Here is a 20,393-nt window from a genome sequence, read left to right as displayed (position 1 = left end):
GGAGTACCACAGAAGAAGAACGAAATGAGGTAAATTGAACGTTTTATTTTAAGTATTTAAAAACAAGCTGTAAAAAATAACATCTAAAAAAAAAGAAGAAAACAAAAACAGCATACAGTAACAGACCTATTGGAACCAAAAAACAAAATCAGACAATAAAGATGGGGAAATTTAACTGAGGGCAGTCAAGCACACAAACATGCACACACAACCAACCTACATTGTGTAGGACAGTTAATGCCTTATTACAGCCAACTTACACACATTTCTGTTCAGTAGCATACACTGTATACAGACACACACAACCCCCTTAAGGAAAGTAATTACAATGAATAAAATTAAAAATAACAAATCAGGACAGCAGGGGAAAATACACCTGCAATATACACTGGGAATGTTAAAAAAAAAGTTAAAAAAGGTACCAAGAAGAAAGAAAAAATGGTTTAATTTTTCTTACAAACATAATTTCTGAATATATTCAAAATACTGCTAGAACGTTTTTTTTTTACCCTCAGGAAATTGTAGGGGAAAAACTACTTGAACGTGAGTCAGTGTCAGGATGCTGTTGTGCTAGCTTGCAAACAAAGATGCTTATCACATTTCACTATTTTTTTTTAAATGAGCAAAATTATTACAAGGTGTGGGTGAGGTGAAGGGGCAAACTGAATAGCAACCCAAGTAGTTATTTAGTGCTTTGTTCAATGCATGGGCAAAATGTGATCCCTTTTCTCTTCAATTTTGACTTTAAAAAAACAAGTAGATTGGAATAGAAAATGTCTGGCTGGATGAGAATGGTCTTGTCTTGTCAAAGCCAAAAGAAAATCTCTTGATAGAAAAGACGAACAAGTCCAGAGGGCCATCACAACCTTCAAACAGGCTGAGCCAATCGTTTTACTGGGCCTGAAACGAGAGGAAAAAAAAGTGTAATTAGTATTGCACATTGCTGTAGGTTTTTCCCTTTGAAAAGGAACTGAATGCATGTTCCATGTTCTTAAGCTTTTGAATGCCTGGATGGGTTAAAGTTAAATAATGTTACAGGTAGGGCTGTGCGATTATGGCAAAAATCATAATCACGATTATTTTGGTCAATAATTGATATCACGATTATTAAATACGATTATTCATTGACTTTGAAAACATCCATTTAATGAACTTTTAAATACAACAAATAATGTGAACAGTATCTTTTTAACTGTTGATTTCCCTGAACGTATAATTCAACTAAAAAACCAATACAAAAATAAATAAAATAAATGATACATTTATATCTACATTTAAATAAATAATATCAAAATAATAAACAAGATCTAACAAATATTTTGGAGCGCACTTCAACAAGCTACTAAACGTATATAAATATGATAAATACAAATACGTTTGATCAAATATGTTGCAGTGCACTGTCACAACCTAGCAAAGCAAAATAATCGTTGTAATGTTGTTTTCGTAATTGTGGCAGGCCAAAATCGTAATTGCGATTAATTGCACAGCCCTAGTTACAGGAATGCTCTTTTAATGGCAACACCACAGGTCACTCAAAATCTCTGAAGATGAAGAATAAATCAACAATATTAATAACAAACACCTGCACTATACATTTATTCTGTCACAGTATTTTATTCTAAACACAGAAAGGCACGTGTGGAAACATAACTTTGAAAACGAGTTTTAACACATTTTGTACAGTGAATGTTCTCGTCTGGCAATTGTTGAACAAACTGGACCTTGACAGCCACAAAGTCAATTTGTTAGTTTTTCCATGTATTCGTTACCTGTTGTCCCTGCTGTGGAGCACCGCCCTGTCCAGGCCCCTGCCCTGGCTGTCCATAGTAGGCAGCCTGCTGTCTGTAGTACTCAGCCCAGGCTGCACTGTAGTCCTGCTGGCCTCCAGCTGCACCCCCGCCTGCTGCTGCTGCCGCTGCCGCCGCCGCCGCCGCCGCCGCCGGGCCCGGAGCAGCTGCAGCCCCTCCAGCTGGCTGGGCTGGAAAAACACAACAAAAAACCCTTAGTACTGGATGCACAGTCATGTACTCTTTTCATTTCACAGTATACAACTGAAACACAGTACAACTGACTATTTAACATGCAGTACTAAGTAAAGCTCACTTACTCATGCCCATCTTCTTGTAGTACTCCTCCCAGGCTTTAGTATAGTCTGGCTGGCCACCAGAAGCCTGCTGTCCCTGGCCCTGGTCCCCTGGTGCTGCTGCAGCAGGGGCTCCTGGGCTCTGGCCTGCCATGGCACCCCCTGGCTGTTGGCCATAATATTGTGCATAGTATGCTGCCCATGCTGCGTTAGGATCTGCTGCTGCCTTATCTAAGGAGGGGAGGGAGAAAAAGAACCCAGGATTAGCAAACCTTACAAGATAAACAACTTTTGAGACAAGTACATTGTCAAAATGTGTACAAAATACTGACTGGGGTCATGTTGACCAGGGGCTTGCCACTGCTGGTAGTTACCTCCCCAACCCTGTGGACAGTACTGGGCTCCACCAGGTGCGGCTCCACTGTGAAGAAGGAAGAGACGGTTAAACAAACTGCTTATTTATCTCCACTGGAGGGACCATTCACAAATCCTGCATTCCAGTATTTGTAGATTGCACTTACTGTGGAGCACCACCTGGAGGCCCTGCATTATAAGGGTTTGGATTAAAGTGACCCATAGGACCACCTGGGCCTCCTGGGCCTCCCGGGCCACCTGGACCACCAGGTCCACCAGGACCACCGCCCACAGGACACAATGGAGCCTGGAAACAGGAGAAAAACATTTAAACTAGGAATTAATTCAGAGGATGCATTATCTTTTGAAAACAGCTTGAACTGTGTGTTCCTTCTCTGCTCCGTAAATCACTTGAACGCACCTCAATCTTCTCTTCTATAAGCTGCTTGGCATGGTCAATCTGTTGTGGGGACCCTCGGATGATAAACAGTTTGAAGTTGGGGTCACCGTTTGGTGGTGGCTGACGAGAGATCTCCACAAACGCACCGGTCTGTTGGTTGATGGACTTCACATTTTCTCCTCCTCTGCCAATGACAAGCCCACATTTGTGCGCAGGAATGGAGAAGGTCATCTCTCCTCCCGGAGGGCCCCAGTTGCCCTGGGCTCTGCCTCGTCCCCGCCCACCGGATGGCATCCCTTCACCGGGGGGGCCCTGTGGAGGACACACTCTTTACATTAGGTTTTACTGGTCCACGGCCAACTAAAGTTTGGGATTTCTGTCACCAGCTAGAATTAAACACCTACCCCCTGCCCGCCCTCCTCTCGTGCACGGATGCTCTGTAGCAGTTCAGTGATGATCGATGCAGCATGCTGACACTGGTCTGGTGGACCCATAATATGGGCTATTTTATCAGAACCGGTTCCATCATCTGTAAGGAAAGACAAAAGGAAAGGGGGGTTATTAATGGTGGTTTGCACAGGGACTGAAACCAAAAGGAAACTATCCGATCTAAAAAAAAAAAAGAATTAGCTTTGGGAAAAAAATTAAGTTAAGAAAAGTGAAAAAATATATTTTTGGGGCGGGGGAACAAGCTGTAGCATCTCTAGTAGATGACATTTCCTGCAGCGCTTTAATTTATAGCAGTTCCATTACATTTCACCCCACCTGAGAAATATATGTGGAGAGCTCACCTGGTTTAAACTGAATCTTCACTCCAGCATCGCTCTGGATCTTCTTGATCATCTCCCCACTTCGGCCAATTACAACTCCCACAGAGTGGCGGGGCACAGCTATCTGTAGATTAAAAAATAAATTGTTATGGCGGCACGAAGCAATAGACTCTTATCCATTAATCACATTTATGTTAAACTTGCATCACACATGCACACAATATTCAACAGTCTTTTTATTATGTTTCTTTAGTGCCACTTCTCCGTTATAGTGAGGTCTCTGAATACAGAAATCAAAGCTACGACTAACTGCTCAAATTAACGGCGACAACTTACATCAATGCCACCACCGCCGCTGCCGATGCCGCCTCCTCCGCCGCCACCACCACCTCCTCCTCCTCCTCCTCCGCCACCACCCACCTCCTCCCCCTCCCATCCTTGATCCAAATTCGCTCCGGTCTCCAAATCCGGCATTATCCCTCTCTCGTAGAATCTCATTCACCATGTCCTTTGCTTGCTAAAAAAAAAAAGAGCAACAAAACATGCAATGATTTAAAGGGTAAATGGGGGCATAAAACATTTCCCTAGTCAAAACAATATATATAGTATATACACAATACTGAACTTCAACAGTACCTGCACTTTGTAGGGGTCTCCAATGATGCGCAGGGGCTTATCTATGTTGGGTGGCTGGGATCCGTCTTGAATAAGAATCATCTTAACTCCAGCCCGCTCCTAAGATTCAGCAGTAGAGGAATGTTGCATTAATCACACGGCAAATGTACCTCATGTCAACAAAAGCATTTGACACAGTTTACAGGTTGCAGTAAGCTTTTCAAATCAGGACCAAACATTTTACTAAATTCATTCTTTATTCATCTTTCCAATATCTGTATAGTGGAAGCACTATATGTGGCAATATGAAGGAGTCATTCTTACCTGAAGCTGTTTGATGGTCTCTCCTCCTTTACCGATTATGAGGCCGGCCTTGCCTGCAGGGATGATCATCTCCTGCATGGAACCTCCCCCTCCTCCTCCTCCACCACCACCTCCTCCTCCTCCCAATCCTCCCAATCCTCCTCCTCCTCCTCCTCCTCCTCCGCCTCCTCCTCCTCCTCCTCCCGACTGCCCATTGGTCGCACCCTCATGACCCCTCGACACAATGTCATCTATGAGGGCCTTGGCTCTCCTGGAGGTAAATTAAAGTGAAAAAACAATTGAGAAACAAGGCATAAAAAAAACATGATTCATTTGCCCATACTATTGTTTCTTTTTGGTTGGCATGAACGGTGTTATTGAACAGTAGAGAAACCGACAACTGGAGGTGAGGGGTATGACATGCGCTGTAGCCATACAGTAACAAAGGCGCTCTGGTTCACAGTGTTCAAAATAATTACAGACAGTGCAAGAGTTTTCAACAGGCAATGTGTTGAATGATACTTTGTTGTGATGTATTTCTGCACGCTGAATGATGGGCATTGCCTAGGTTAGCTCAAATACTGGAAGGCATTGGAATGAGTAGCATTTCCCTTCAAAGGCAGACAAATGCATTATGCTGAAAGTGTAGCTAGCTCTTACAATTACAATATTCAGTCTCAGAAGTTGAGGCAATCTATGCAGCAATTGTAGCTTAGCGTTGGTAACACAACGTTCAAAGGTGGCCCATCCTCCCCCAGCCGCAACGACAGAAGTGGCTCTTGACCGTGATTGTATCACATACAGTAGCCAAAACCAACCCGAACCCAGGTTTACTCTCATTTTGGGGAAAATGTGGTCCAATTGGCATTTTTTCTGCACCGTCTGGCAATTTTGTAGCTTCCCCTTGGATGCGTGCTTGTACATGCTATGGACCTTCACAGACAGTATTTTTGGCGATCTTTGAACCTCATGAGGGAAATTACTGCCCTAAAGCCAAAACTGTGTCGAAAAAAATCCCAATAGGGCCATTTGTTACCATTGCATAAAACAAGAAGAGCCCATAGACTCCCAAACTATGTGTTAGAGTCGAGTTTTAAAATGAGAAATACTTGGGATTTAAATTAAAACAAACTTACTGTATGGCATCTGGAGACCCCGTCAGGGAAACACTTCTATCTGGAAGACCGGCACTGTCTATGAATTGAAATTTAAAAAAAGATATCAGTCCAGAAGAAAGTGGAAAAAAAATAAAATAATTGGTTGACTTGTTCGGTCATATCTTACCGTGCGCAATCTGGACCTTGCAGCCAGAATCCTGCTGTATTTTGTTAATCTGTTCACCCCCTCGGCCGATGACTGTAGGGAAAACAAGAAAGACATTTCGATTTTAGTTGGAACATGTAAAATGCAGGTATCATGTCTATGGTTTAACCTGTTAAGCACTGAGACTGTTTTTCAGGTCTCAGGCTCGAAAATGACATTCCCAGAACAAATGACCATATCTTCTCTTCTAAAAGGGTTAAATTAATAATCTTTATTCTCAAAGTAATGATAAACCTGTGAGTTGGATGTAGAAAAGTCAGAATCAATATAGATGTTTTTTTATTTCAAAGAAAATTCAGATTGAACATAGTAAAAAACTGTAAATTATAGTGTCCGTCCAAAAATTCTTCTTTACTTATAGTGAAAACTACCCTTGGATGATGGGTTAGTAGACTAAAAGCTTTACGAATCCAAAGTACAACATATAATAAGTACGCTGTATCAAGATTGATGCAAAACAAGTTAAATTTGACCTTTTTAGATTAATTTAGCAAAAAAAAAAACACTTCTGGGGCCATTTGGGTGGATTTGACCTATCTCTGGCCCCCCTTGGTCGATTTTGATGAATGAAATCTCTTTATAACCGCTAGAGCCAATGGAATCGAGGGAAAGTTCTATACACACCAAAACGTTAACAAATAAGGAGTGAGAGTGACGCGTGACCAAAACCGGAAGCTGCATACACTCTGGTGGCTACCATTAGCAGCTAACTTTTTCTCTCCGATTTTTACATAAAAATGGAATTATGGATTATAAATAATTTTTTTCAAAGGCACAGATACATTATTAACCTATGGATCAACAGTTTTCTTCGTTTTAATGCCATTGAACACGTCTTTTGAAAGGTACGTGTTGTGATGTCTGTGTTTGCTTCCCCTGTCGCAAGTTCGGATCTCTCAGTGATGATACTATACCTATATAATCTGTGGAGTCTCAGCTTTAATCGGATATATTGTATGTGCAGTTACGATAAGTAATAAGGGTATCTTTATCTTGAGTTGTGTGCTAAAGTGCGTTAGCATTTTTTCGCTTAGTGCCAATTCAGAGGCTTGGTATTACCCTTGTGCTTTGTTTTGGTAAAAATGGTTCATATCTTCAGTTAGCTGAGATTCTTCCCGTTAATCTGGTGCTACACATTAATAGTTTCATAAATGTTAAGAAGCCCTGAGACACAGTCTCGAAAAGAAACGGTGGGGGGGGTCCACTGGGGGGACCGTCGTCCTTAAGAGGTTAATATTTAAATGTTTGTATGTTTAAGTGCATGTACTTACTGAGCCCCACCATCCCATCAGGCACTCTGAACTCTTCTGTCATTGTGGAGGACCGGACACTGCAGACAATAAAAAAAAAAGAGATACGTGAAATATGAAGGATTACATACAAGCCATAGCCACAAGCACCAAATGTGTTAATGCAAAAAGGAAAATCAATTTCACTCTATACCTTTGTTGGGACAGGGCAGCCAGCTGAGCTCCAATAGCTGTAAGAGAGAAAGTTTTGTGTAAAGGAAGGTTGTAAAACTGAGGCGAGGGAGTGTTTTTAGTAGGATCAATGAGAGATTTAACGTACACAATGCAGAATCAATTTCACCCTGTGATGCTACCTTCTTGGCATCGGGTTCATCTGAAAACAGAAGAAAAAGTGAGTCTACAATGTGGACTAAAAATGCAGACAAAGAGCCTGTTTGAGCTGATTTTTACCTGCTTCTTCCAGGGATCGTTTCTGTGATGTGAATGGATAGTTCTCAGATCCTCCGTTGTTGCTCACTGAAGGAACACCGTCTCCACCAATTTTAGCTGCAATCTAAAAAGACATATGAAATAAATAGTGATTATGAAGAAAGAAAATCTCATTTAAAGTGGTACAATGCAGATAAGTATACTCATGAGTAGCACTGCACTGATGTGGTTATCTGGGCTTGGAGAATACAATTACAATTAAATAGAGAAATGTTGTGCATTTACAATGCAGGAAGTATCCGAGTGGCATTGTGGGAAATGTAGGATCTAAGTCTTCGTGGAGTTTACGGTGGACTAAAAGTCACGATTTGCGCCAACAATGCATTCACAGAAACTTGAATAAACCGGAAACAATCCATTCATTAATCAAGCTTCTTGAATGTTAACCTGACTGTGTTTATATGTTTTGCATGTATGTATATTGCATTTGCACTAATTGCACTTTGGATGTTCCTCGAGTAATCGAGTATGATTAAACAATAATCATTCGTTGCAGCCATAAGCTTTATAACTAAAACTATCCGTAAGGTAACGTTAGCTTCACAGTCTTACTCGTCAACGTAAAAGCAATACCCACAGAGCAGTGAAATATCAGTCAATAAATAACCTATTAGCATCCTTTTGTCCATGTAATGCTAGTTATCAATACAATGTGGAAAGCCGGTCCGATTTGCTTATTTCACGACAATCATAGTGCGATGCCAATGTTGTTAATTTTTCAATTCACCTAAAATGGCGTTTTACACATGGAGGCTGAAAGTTCCTGACCAGCGTACCGTTAACTAACGTTATAGTTAGGAACCAACCGAGCTAACTTAGCCGAAGCAGCTAGTCCATATAACCTAACCCGGGGATTCCGGTGGGGACAATACATTTTAATTATATTTAGCTAACGTTATACATGATATTAAAGAGCTACCTACGTTTCTGTCGCTACCGAGTTCCCCCAACAAACATTTCGACTGACTACACAACCTGGCGAGTGTGTGTAAGACAAATGAATGGCATAGCTACTAGCTAGCTAGCTAGCTAGCTAGCTAGCTAGCTAGCGCGCTCGCTAGTTACCCAAAGCTAACGTCACGGGTAATTAAGCTAGCTGCCGTTTACCACCAGCTAACTACCGTTAGCTCGCCAGCTGTCTGCTCTTCTAGTCGAAGGCTTTATTACCTGTCTGGCTCGTTGTACTGCATCAGCAAAAGCGTCGTTTTTCATCCCAGCACCGACTCCGTTAGTCGGCAGACCGCCGTAATCAGACATGCTGCTCACAAGAGGCAAATAGACACAGGGGGCAGGCTGGGTAGCTTCGGCCGGATCGAGCTGCGCAGAAGCGGGAAGGCTAAACAGGAGCGTACGGGGGACACCAATGTGCGTACCACGCCGGCTTAAAATAGCCAATCAAAGAATCCTAACCCCGCGTCCTTTCTTCTTCTCCTCCAGCATACAGAAACACACCGCCACCTCCTGGGGTGTAGGACCAGTGTAGATCAGGAGCTGTGGAGGGGATTGGGCGGTATTCATAACATTTCCAGAAACTGCTATCAAGTTCACAGCTTATGAACATCTTCTTCTTCTTCTTCTTTAGAGTTTATTGGCGGTTCAGTTTATGAACAGGTAGAGACCTTCACTTATGTTTAGTATTTTGTTTTTGCTAGTGGAGTAAACGGCGGATAAACTGTGGCGCGCTTACACTAATTGCCCCGCATAAGCGCTTAATAGTGCGCCGCATTTGCGCTTCAGATGAGGAGGTGAGGCCCCCTCATAGCTGCATGAACCCGTATGGCACAATACAACTCAGACTGGCGTACCTGTACGGCAATCAAGTAGTAAGGATGTAAGGATGGATGATAGGCTAACTTTAAAAAAAATAAAAATTATTAATTTTTTTCTTTTTTCAATGCCATGCTATCTACCCACACTACCTTTGCGATCGACCGGTCGATCGCGATCGACGTAATGGGCACCAGAGTTTCATTTGTGTACTTGGCATTACTGATTTATTATGTAGCTAAACGCAATGGAATAATATATTAACCACGGAGGTGGAAATAAAGACAGCAGATAAGGGGGCTTGACTACATTATTCAAGTAACTGCATTGTATAACCAATAATAAAACAATATTATTAATATTCGTTAAGTCATTTTAGCAGATCATTTAATTATTTGTTTATTTATTTGGCACTTAAAGATACTTATGAATTTACAAACTTGTAAAATAAAGCTTTACCAAAAATATGTGCTCAATCCTATTTGTTAGGAAACCATCAGGTCTCCATCAGGTCTGCATGTGAGTTGCGTCTTTGCCATTCCAGTTGCATTTGCTTATGGTATTGTTAAACTGCACAGTCAGAGTAATGAAGTGAATCAATGTTAAATGGACAGGTGTAAGAGCTAAGAATAAGAAATTCCTTGGTGCAGTTGCACGGCAACAGAAGGCCAACAGGCTGAGCAAAGTGGCAGTCAATGAAAAGGACACAATTTAAACCATGGCACAGTTATGTCATCAGGCTAGCCTACAGAAAGCTATCACTTCATTTCAGTTCTTCAGATAAAGCTCAGAGGCATTTATTAAACATCAGAAGCACCATGCATGCATTTATTGCCACTTTCCATAATAAATAATGAAACATAAAAAATGTTCATTGGCTTTACATTTCATTCTCAATCTTATGTTTCATGATACATACAAAGCAAACTCTTTGTCATAGTGTTAAACCTGCACATTGTGCGTCTACATTATAGTTTTAAAAAAATACTTTGTGGCACTGGACCCCGTTGTGTGTTTCAAACAAAGAAACCATTATAAAACATGACCATTTGCATGAGAGGTTATTATGAATCCTCTACGCATCTTGATATGGCTTTGGAAGCTCCACTCCAGTAGAATATAATGTCCTCTGTTGTGCTTTTGTTCAGTAGTAATCCTTCCAGGAAAGAGAAGATCGACTTTTTCAGTTGTAATTCAAGAATTAGGATCAGTCATTTTTGTTGTTGTTTTACACCTCATCTGTAGTATTTGTAACATTTGTTTAAGACGTTTCAATCAAAGTCCGGACTCTTTAACTCCACCGATGAGCAGCGACTTCAGGTTCCCCTCACTTACAGAAGAGGAAGATGAATCAGTCCTCCTCCTAGCGATCCAGTATATTCTCTATCTACTACCTAAGAGGGAAAAAACAATGCTGTAGGAACGTAACATGACTTCCAAATTTGGTACCGGTTTGATCTCAGGCAAGTTCATGCAAGTCTTCATCTGTCAATGCAGTAGCATGAGTTGATTAGCATTCACACCACTTCTGGCATGCGCTGCAACGCAATACATCACACGTGAAACTCGTCACAGCAGCTGCCAGTTTGGGGGCGGTCCAATCTGTTGTTTTTCTCTTTTCCTTTAATGGTTTATCTTTCATATCATCATAGGTCATAGGAGCATTAATCCATCCATAGCCAAGGCCCATTTCCTCATGCATAGCCAACAGATCTGTACGTGCTTTTGTCGAAAGCCACCCCAAACCATCTAAAACCTTTCCTACCCCTTCCCTTTCCCCCCAATCATACCCTCAATGTCCACTCCCAGCATTATTCTTGTGTATTCGTAGACGACGTAGGACACGGTGACAGCAGGGATGATTTTCAGGAGGTTGGGGGAAATTCCACGATAAAGTCCTGCCACACCCTCTTGGGTCACAATGTTTTGAAGCAAGGCCACCATGGAGGGTTTATCGGCTCCCTTCAATGAAGCTGAGGGAAGAAAAAAAGTTGAGCTCCACCAACACATTCGGTTTTCTCACAACTTGTTTAGCTCAATAAGTACAAAAAGCATAGTATTGCATTTAATGTTTCATGAAAATACATCATAAGTCTGGAATTACATAACTGCCTTTTTTTCCAAAAATTATGTACTGAGAAAAAAAACACGGAAACATTAGTTTGACAAAAATGTTTTGATTATTACTTAAAAAATGACATCTTAATAATTCCACAGCATCTTGCAGTCTTCCTGAGTAGATGGTGTTTGGAGTACAAAGCTCAGAAAATGTGTTTCAGTGAAGATTTGGTCACATTTATTGTATATATTATAAGAATGTCTGCTGACGGTTTGTAAACCAAGAGTTCACAGTGAGGTATGTCAATCTAATAGCCTATACAGTATGCCTTGTAAATAGTCAGGGCTAAATTAAGATACACACATGCTTTATTTGTTTAGCTAAATAATAACAGGGGCCTCCATTTACAGTTTAACAGTATTGGGATTTGCCATTTAACATGCTACTAGATACATACAGATGAATAAAAGCATCATATGCATGGGTAATTGAGTGGATCTATAGTTGAAACAATTATAAAAACATAAAAAAAAAATGAAGAACAAGATCAGAGTAGATAACAGTCTTTTGACAGTGTGTTGGAGCTGAACTCTGGCTCTCACTACCATCAAATTAGGGAATATATTTTGTAATTTATTCCTCCAGTAGCATTCAAAGGACTTTGAGAATCTATGACATTTAAAGTCATGGAGTATCGCCGTGGCCCGATAAAGTTACTTAGAAATAACCATCCATATCTATTAGTGTGACCACAGTAATCCTGACCTTGTGCCTGCATTCGAGTGCGGATCAATGCCAGAGGGTAACTCGCTAGCTGTCCACAGGTGCTGGAAACGGCACCGCAGCCGACCAGCACCATGACCCCGGGGTCAGCTAAACCCTGGTTCCTGTTCAGCCAGGCAAACTTCAGAGTCTGTGGAGCAGAGGGAGTGAGAAAAAGATACACAGTAATGAGATGCACCGCGACAGCTTTCTGCCCTTAGTGGCATTCTGACCTCATAGACAGCCAGGTCGATGCCGGCGTAAGGGACGATACTCAGCAGGTTGGGTACATAGCCCTTGTACAAAGCTGCTACACCTTCTCTCTGTAGGATGTGTTTGGCACAGTCTGCTATTCCTGAGTATTGGCCTGTCTTTCCTAGTGTTAGACGGGTCCTCAGCACCTGTGTGGAAAAGAGAAGAGATGGAAAGGATATGGCAAGAAAGAGGAACGTTTTTTTATTCTCGTCATGCATTTTTCTTGACACCACACAGTATGAATGTTGTTTCAATGTGGTTATTACCCTGATATTACCTCCATTGGGTAGATGGCTGTCTGAGCTGTAGCTCCGGCCAAAGAGCCGGCAACAAACCTCTCATGAAGCCTCAGAGTTCTTGATTCATTTCTGCTACGGATCATTTTCTTGATCTATGAGTTATAGAGGGAAATATAGATAGAGTAAGGCTAATTTCCAAAGCTTCATCATAGACAGACGACAATATCATTTCAAATTGATAGAAAATAGATTTAGCGATGTCTTAAGACATCGAAAGATATTTAAGGAAATATGCTTCATTCACTTTTCGAGAAGATTGACACCAATCTCTTTTGTGTGATTAATATGAACAAAACAGACAGCTGTCAATTAGCCTAGCTTAGCATAAAGGCTGGAGACACGGGGCAACATCTAGCTTGGCTTTGTCAAAACGTAACAACAACTCTTATGGACTGAATAAGAGAGAATAACAAAGAGAATCTGAAGTCACTGCCAAAGCCTGGATAATAGTAAGAGAAAATAATTGAGATAGAGATTGAAGATGAATAAATGTTAAAAAGTGTAAAAATAAATACTAAACATAAGTGAAGGTCTCTACCTGTTCATAAGCTGTGAACTTGATAGCAGTTTCTGGAGCAATCTTTAGCACGTTGATTGCATTGCCCCTCCACAGCGACCGCAGTCCTCCTTCTTTGATCATGTACTGAAAACTGCTCAGCACATTCCCTTTAAATTCAATGAAACCATTCACCTGGGAGAACAGAGTCAGAGAAAAAACACTTAACACATCAGCATGAATAGTCCTGTGGTTCAGACTGACCTAAGAGATGAGATCATAACTGCTAACTGACCTGTCGGAAGACTTTGATGCGGTCTAAGGGGGCCGTCCCGGTCCGAGATACACATCCGGCAATGCCTCCGGCCATCAGCTGCCGCCACACATAGCCAGACTTCTTCTCTTCTTCAGTAAATTCATCAGGAACTGTCAGCTGCTCTCCTATATCCAACATCTACTGAACCCGTGGTGAAAGGAAAGAGGATCAGAAATTATGATAATAAAGGGGAGAAAGTAAAATAGAAATAGTTTAAGAAAAGGCTATATGTGTCTGTCAGTCATAGGCATGACAATCTACTGGAAGGGCCATTTTCCTGGTTTTCTTTGTTGAACTGTATGTTATCACTGTTATTATATATTGTGTGTGTGACCTCACCATTGAACGTTTCCAGTAGCGTGCTACGTCCTCCATGTTGGTGAGGGGCTTGAACAGGAAGAAGTCCCGCCACTCATTCCAGTCAATGGTCATGGTACCGTCTTTGTCCATTCTGTGAGACAAACACAGGATAAATAATGAAAATCATTAGGATCATTCAAGTACCAAATGTGTTACAGAGGAGGGATCAATCATTCAGAAATGGCAATGAGGAATCCTTTAATGTATGAGAAGACATGTCTTGGTTTACCAGAGGAACTGAAAATACAAAACTAAAACTATTATTAAGACATTAAAGCAGTAGATGCGCTGCCTACTGTGATTAAACGGAACATTTAGTTCTAAAAATGTGTTATAGTAATCAGCACTTCCTATTCTAGATGAAGGAAAGTTGTGAAAACCCTAGTCTTCACTTAGGAAATGAAACATGCCATTAAGAAACAGCATTAGAAAAGATGACACATCTTCGGAGTCTGTAATTGTGACATTATTTCAAAGAATAATATTAGGGGAAGCAACCAGTTTTAAGAGGAAGTGGCTTTATTGTGTTCAGTCTTAAAGACAGAGAAGCTGAAAGCAGTCCATTATATTACAAATACACTGTCAGTGGAGCCAATATCAAGGTCAGATATGTTTAAAACGGCCTGACAGCCCAGAAGGAAAAGAACTAGGCTGATGCACACACATTTTCAGTGTTGGGAGGTGTTAATATTGCCATGTTTGTTGATGTTCTTATTTTAGATCCTAATGTGATGTTATATAAGATATTTATATTTGTGTGCAGACCTTTGCAGAATCCTGGAGGCATCCTTGAGGCTGACTTCCACACCAACGGTGCGAAGAGACTGCTGGATCTCCGCTGCATCAATCTCACCTGCAAATACCCACCAGTCAGACCCAGTTAAAGAAAGAGAGATAATAGCATGGAAAGAAAATATCTCAATGTGAACACTTTGTTATTGTGTCATTAATTATTGTTCTAACTGTTGGCTGCTACACACCGTCACTGTTCTTGTCCAGATTCCTGAACATGAGTTTGAGATCTTTTTCATGGGTTCGGAGATACTGCGTGAACTCTTCAAAATCCAGTACTCCATCCTGGTTGGTGTCCCCAGCTTTTACAATCTGAAAACACAAAGAGAAGGGTCAATGAAAAACAAAGCTCTTAGCATTGAACAGATATTTGGTCAAAAAAGTTACAGTTTGCCAGATGGTACGTTTTAAGCACTGCTTAATGCTTAAGTCACAGTAAGAAACCCAATATGCCCACATGGAACTGGTCAGAGAGCTGCCTGGCCAATTATTTTTACTGAAATAAAAAATATATAATTAAGCCCACCAACACATTCCTAAAAAGATCAGTTTTCACCTCTGATGAAATCCTGCACTGTAAAATATGACCATGATTTCACAATATTTAGCTGTAATATTTTACAATAAATTACTGTTTTACCACTTTACAGTCTTTACCTGTAATGTTCACAATATAATACTGTAATTTTGAATTTCACAGTGAAATCAATACAGGCACAGTTCATTACTGTGAATGTACAGGATAAATGATTACCAGGATTTCACAACATGTTACTGTATTATTTCATAGTAAAATACTGTATTCAGACCATCCTCTGTGATAACACAACAAATTAAGTGATTTTCTTGCTTTTATCGCTCTTGCTTGGCTTTAAATACTAATTTCTTTCTTTGGTGCAGGTTTTACTTAAATTGAAAGGGGCACCGCTGCATGTGCCTTAAAATAAATGATGCAACATATAAATCTATGTAAATTGAAATTGTTGTCTTGGCTTATTGTTTTCAGGTGCTTCCTGGGCATTAATCCTGAGACGGGCTCGAAAGCCAAAAAAAGGCATGGCAATTTAAACCCCCATGTCAGCACATTCTTCAGAACAATTGTTGACTTCGAGTGGATGTCATGTCTGTACACGTGTTAAGTGCTCCCCTCCTTGTTTTCTTCTCTGTCTCCTTAGAATACCTCTTTGCCATTTTGAGCTGTAGGCCATATTTTTGCAGATGTGTTTATGTTTAGCCTGGAGGACCTGGTAGTCCAGTTTTCGCGGCTTTATTTAGTTTCCCATCGGGTTTATATTTGATTTCTGGTTAGGGGGGGAAGCTCTGGGTCCTACGGTCCGTGGTGTGGCTGGCTCGGGTTCCCTCCTTCTGTTTGTTCCTTTTGGCCAGTCCTCCAGACCTCTTTTTGTTTCCCGTTTTGCTTGTGTGAGCAAACGGCTGATTATCAATAAATGCTCGTTACCAAGTACCGATTATTGCGTGTATTCTTTCATGTTGCGGGTCTCAGCACGAGCCACTACCACGGAGTAGAGGTTGGGGCCGTAACAACATGTCCAAGACACTGTGAAATGTACTTTGCAATTCAATGGAGTAATACAAAGTTAAAATGGGCATGTTCTTTGTTGATTGAGCTGATTGAATTGTGTAGTTATGGTAAAATCCCAGTTAACTAGTCAAATTTACATTTCTATATTTACAGTAAATCACTGGCTACTGTGTTGCATTACTTTTACAGTAAAAGTTTGAAAATACAGGTAATTACTGTAAAATATCTACAGTAAATTACTGTGAAATATTTACAGTCAATTACTGTGAAATCCATGCAACTAGTAGCCAGTAATTTACTGTAATTTTACAGCCAAACATTTTACAGTGTGTTATTAAATATTTTCAGAAGGTGGTCCCAGACAAATATAATTCATTGTCTGACATTCAGTCTAAATTAGTGGTTCCCTAACTGTCTAAAACCTCTTAAAGTAAAGCTTTGATTTGAGACCCCTCATCACCAGTTGCACAAGTCTACTGGTTGTAGTCAATGCAACCAGAAGGTGAACATTTGCCCCTGTTGTATTTGTATCAATTTGCAAGTTTAGAGAATCATTATCTTTAAGTAACTTTTGTATCAGCTTTAACCAAAATACATTTTGGTTAAAAAAAAATACAAATTGCAAATAAGAATGTAAACAAAACCAATACAAAATTGTCAAGAAGAAAAGCTGGACAATGATCTATATGTGAAAAGAGATCAAGTGTAGGACCATGGGAAAGGTCGTCATTCTCATCTTACAAAGTCCTGCTTCTTGTACCAAAATAGACAACATGCTGCCCTTTAACACACACACACACACACACAACCACACACACACACACACACACACACACACACACACACACACACACACACACACACACACACACACACACACACACACACACACACACACACACACACACACACACACACACACACACACACACACACACACACACACACACACACACACACACACACACACACACACACACACACACACACACACACACACACACACACACACACACACACACACACACACACACACACACACACACACACACACACACACACACACACACACACACACACACACACACACACACACACACACACACCCACACACACACCCCCACCCCCCCCCCCCCCCCCCCCAACCTAAAACCGTAACTTTAAAAAGGTACTTTGTGGCAACATACATTTTGTCCCAAAAAGTGTAAACCTGTTGATGTCCCAACAATGTAAGTAGAAACAAACCCTTGTCTCCTGGGCATACTTGCCAACCTTGAGACCTCAGAAATCGGGAGCATTTCCAAAACCACCGCGCGGGGGTGTTAGTGGATCGCCGGAACTGTATTAGATTAACATGCTTATTGTAGTTGTAAGTGCACTGCAGGAAAGGAGTGAGCAGAGGGTAGACTTGTCGATCCTTGTTCTGTTTGCTGTGACTATCTTCCTCACCCTCTCAGACTTTCAGTTGCGCGCGCTACTAATGAGACGCACTACCATGGAAACCAAACAATGGTGTAGCTGTATTAAAGTCCGAGTGGAAACAGTCCTAAGTAAATCTGATTTTGTCAGAAATCGGGAGAAATGCGGGAGAAATATGACCCCGGGAGGAAACCGGGAGAGGGCAATGAAATCGGGAGTCTCCCGCGAAAATCGGGAGGGTTGGCAAGTATGCTCCTGGGTAAAGTCATGGGTTTGTATGACCCAACCATCTAACCCATTCCCATATTAATTAAGACATTTTATGACACCTCACTTCTGGGGTATAAACACCTTTTTCCATAGCTTTACGGCTGTTTGAATGACAACATGCAAAAAAAATGGGAGTAAGTACAGTAAGTCTTCTTACCAAAACAAACTGTTTGAGACAGACTGAGAGTAGACAGAGAGACTGCGTGTATTCACAACAAAAATACATGTACAACAGGTTAAACCACAAGGTTGGTTGGTTACAACACATTATTGTAAAAGTTTGTGTGTGTGTGATGCAGGTGTCATACCCTCTCCACGGAGCGTTTGGAAAGTCCTCTGCCTGCCAGTCCTGTCCGCAGTTCAAGGAGGTCGATGTGTCCATCTTTGTTGACGTCTAGCTCATCAAACAGCTCCGCCCAGATCTTCTCCCTGTCCTGGTCCGGATCAGGGGGGGTGCTCTCCTGGCAGTGCGCCCAAGGGAACCATGTCCATTGGGGTCTCATAACTGTTGCCAGTCAGAATCTGCTGATGGACACAAGGGCATCAATTTGCACACTCACAATGGACAGTTTTACTACAATGCATGCACAGAACCAGATATGTTGTCTGTTTTATAACAGAAAACCTGGCGCCTACATTTACCACAATGCAACTGGACTGCAGTAGTGTGGTTGGAGGTTGGGGAGAGTTATACTCCAAGGTTACACTGTTGGATAATGTAGACTAAAGGCTCAAGCCCTAAGTAGACATGAGGATAGTCCCAGGGGAAGAATCGATTGAATACATTTTATTAAAACATTGCTCTTAAGATTTTTTTGCATTTCCTGTTAAAGGATAATTTCACCTTTTTCGGACAACAATTATTCAACTACAATAGACAAAAAATATGTCAAGTTTGAATGGACCACAACTAAAGATGTATGCACCATAGAGGGTCATGAACAGACATCACATTTTTTTAAGGGGTCATAAACCAATTAATGTAGGAAACCACTGATTCAAACTTAATTTTAATATATTTGGTTATGTTTTGCTGGATATACATTTCTGTTATTTGGTCCTGTGATACAGGGAGATGGTGCCAGCAGCCAGCCGGGCACCATAGCCTTCAATTTGTATTACATAGATCTGGATTGTATTAAAGATTTACATAAGGTCTCTCGTCTGTGTCTGCAATCTGAATATTTATTTAAGAAATTATATTATACGATTGTGCAGCCACAGTGTTTTTGTATTAAAACATATTTCAAACTCTGTATTTTTGAAAATCTAAGGAATATTTTTGATTTGCCAAACACACAGGGGATTGGAGGAAATAACGGATTAAAGTATTAGGTGTTTGTTTCCTATGTATCGATTCTTGCACAGGTCGATCCACATTCCTACAGTTGCCACGAGCGATTTAGCTTGCCTCTAAAATCATGACGGCGTTAAACTTGTGTCTCACGCTGTTATGTTCGCTGTTATGGTCTTATTCCAAACCCTTGGAGACCATTTTGTCACACACTCACTGTTATCTCCAAACCGAGCCGCGGCCCATGGTACTGTGCAGGAGAACCAGCGAGTCCGGGGCTCAGTCCACTGTCCTCAAACCGGATTAATGGGACGGAAAACGAGCAGCTCCGTCAGTATTCAGCAGGTCCCAGGGGTTCTCTGTGTTTGCCACTACTGACCGCTCTGTGGTTTAAATTTCACTCCGATGTTTGTTGAGAAAGCAGGAAGGGAGAGGCACGCAGCCTCCTCCCCGCAGCTGAAGCCCGCTGACGGCCGAGTGTCAGCTGAGCTCCCTGTGTGTGGAGGACAGAGAGTGCTACTGGGACACTGTGTACATATGAATGGCGACTGAGAGTGTCTTGTGCTAGCCACAAATGTTGTTTATTATTGATAAATAGGCTCTTGGCTAAATGACAGTTAGAACAATTTGTCCCTGGCCTGACATCACACTGAAGAATCCTCAACCAGGGCTGGAGGATTTATTAAATACTGAGGTCACAAGTCAACAGTCACTGTTGAACAGTGCTAAATTATGACCAGATTTAGTCTATAAACATATTATTTTCAACCATTTAAAACATACATAGGCTAAAATATACTAAAAAAGACAAAAGCAAATTAAGAAGTGATAATGTGAAAACATGTAGGCTACAATTCAACATCTCTGCCATGAATTTTACTGAGCCTATAAGATTGTTGTTGTTGACACTGTGAAAAAGGTAATATTTGTAATTTGGGTGGACAAAATGTTAAAACATCTCTCAATATAAAGCTACAAAACCACTACAAACTACCTCAGTGATAAAGGTATGGTTAAATATTTAACAATAATAATGATAATCTGAATATGTACTATATGTGTTGTTAAATTACATAAGGTTGTACAAGTGTACATAATGAAGTGGCCAGAGTGGTGAGTGCAAATAAACAGTATATAGCTATTAATACTTAAAGTTCCCCCCCAACACATG

General features: G+C 41.0%; 2 protein-coding genes across 3 annotated transcripts; both read right to left on the bottom strand.

The window, feature by feature from the left end:
• Positions 1–30: 30 nt before the first annotated feature.
• Positions 31–8,978, bottom strand: khsrp (KH-type splicing regulatory protein). Its single transcript, XM_034120645.1, is given in 19 exon segments — positions 31–900; positions 1,773–1,981; positions 2,111–2,317; positions 2,419–2,507; positions 2,608–2,747; positions 2,862–3,152; positions 3,245–3,369; positions 3,632–3,734; positions 3,947–4,028; positions 4,030–4,127; positions 4,247–4,345; positions 4,550–4,799; positions 5,665–5,722; positions 5,813–5,884; positions 7,123–7,181; positions 7,295–7,331; positions 7,421–7,474; positions 7,552–7,654; positions 8,758–8,978. Coding segments are annotated over 19 exon segments (2,175 nt in total). The 5' UTR covers positions 8,848–8,978; the 3' UTR covers positions 31–891.
• A 1,151-nt stretch (positions 8,979–10,129) lies between these two features.
• Positions 10,130–19,750, bottom strand: slc25a23a (solute carrier family 25 member 23a). 2 transcript variants are annotated; one of them, XM_034120676.1, is made up of 11 exons: positions 19,440–19,750; positions 18,237–18,453; positions 14,885–15,008; positions 14,670–14,757; positions 13,884–13,995; positions 13,524–13,682; positions 13,271–13,423; positions 12,711–12,824; positions 12,412–12,579; positions 12,182–12,329; positions 10,130–11,330 (listed from the first exon to the last, which is right to left on the bottom strand). In XM_034120676.1, the coding sequence occupies exons 2-11, from the start codon at positions 18,429–18,431 to the stop codon at positions 11,119–11,121; spliced, it is 1,473 nt and encodes a 490-aa protein (XP_033976567.1). In that variant the 5' UTR covers positions 18,432–18,453; positions 19,440–19,750; the 3' UTR covers positions 10,130–11,118. The 2 variants fall into 2 exon arrangements, with proteins under 2 accessions (XP_033976567.1, XP_033976566.1); XM_034120675.1 differs by having other exon boundaries at positions 18,237–18,450; positions 19,440–19,748.
• Positions 19,751–20,393: the final 643 nt, after the last annotated feature.

The sequence above is a fragment of the Trematomus bernacchii genome, unplaced genomic scaffold, assembly GCF_902827165.1.
Source record: "Trematomus bernacchii unplaced genomic scaffold, fTreBer1.1, whole genome shotgun sequence".
Lineage (NCBI taxonomy): Eukaryota > Metazoa > Chordata > Actinopteri > Perciformes > Nototheniidae > Trematomus > Trematomus bernacchii.
This window is presented reverse-complemented; position numbering and strand designations above follow the sequence as displayed.

Bases quoted from the DNA above. Each gene is read 5' to 3' on its own strand.
- slc25a23a (XM_034120676.1), bottom strand. From the start codon at position 18,431: ATGAGACCCCAATGGACATGGTTCCCTTGGGCGCACTGCCAGGAGAGC. The intron at 12,825-13,270 runs GTAGAGACCTTC...TATAACTCATAG, and splicing joins AGTTCACAGCTTATGAACAG to ATCAAGAAAATGATCCGTAG. The intron at 12,580-12,710 runs GTAATATCAGGG...TTTTCCACACAG, and splicing joins CAGCCATCTACCCAATGGAG to GTGCTGAGGACCCGTCTAAC.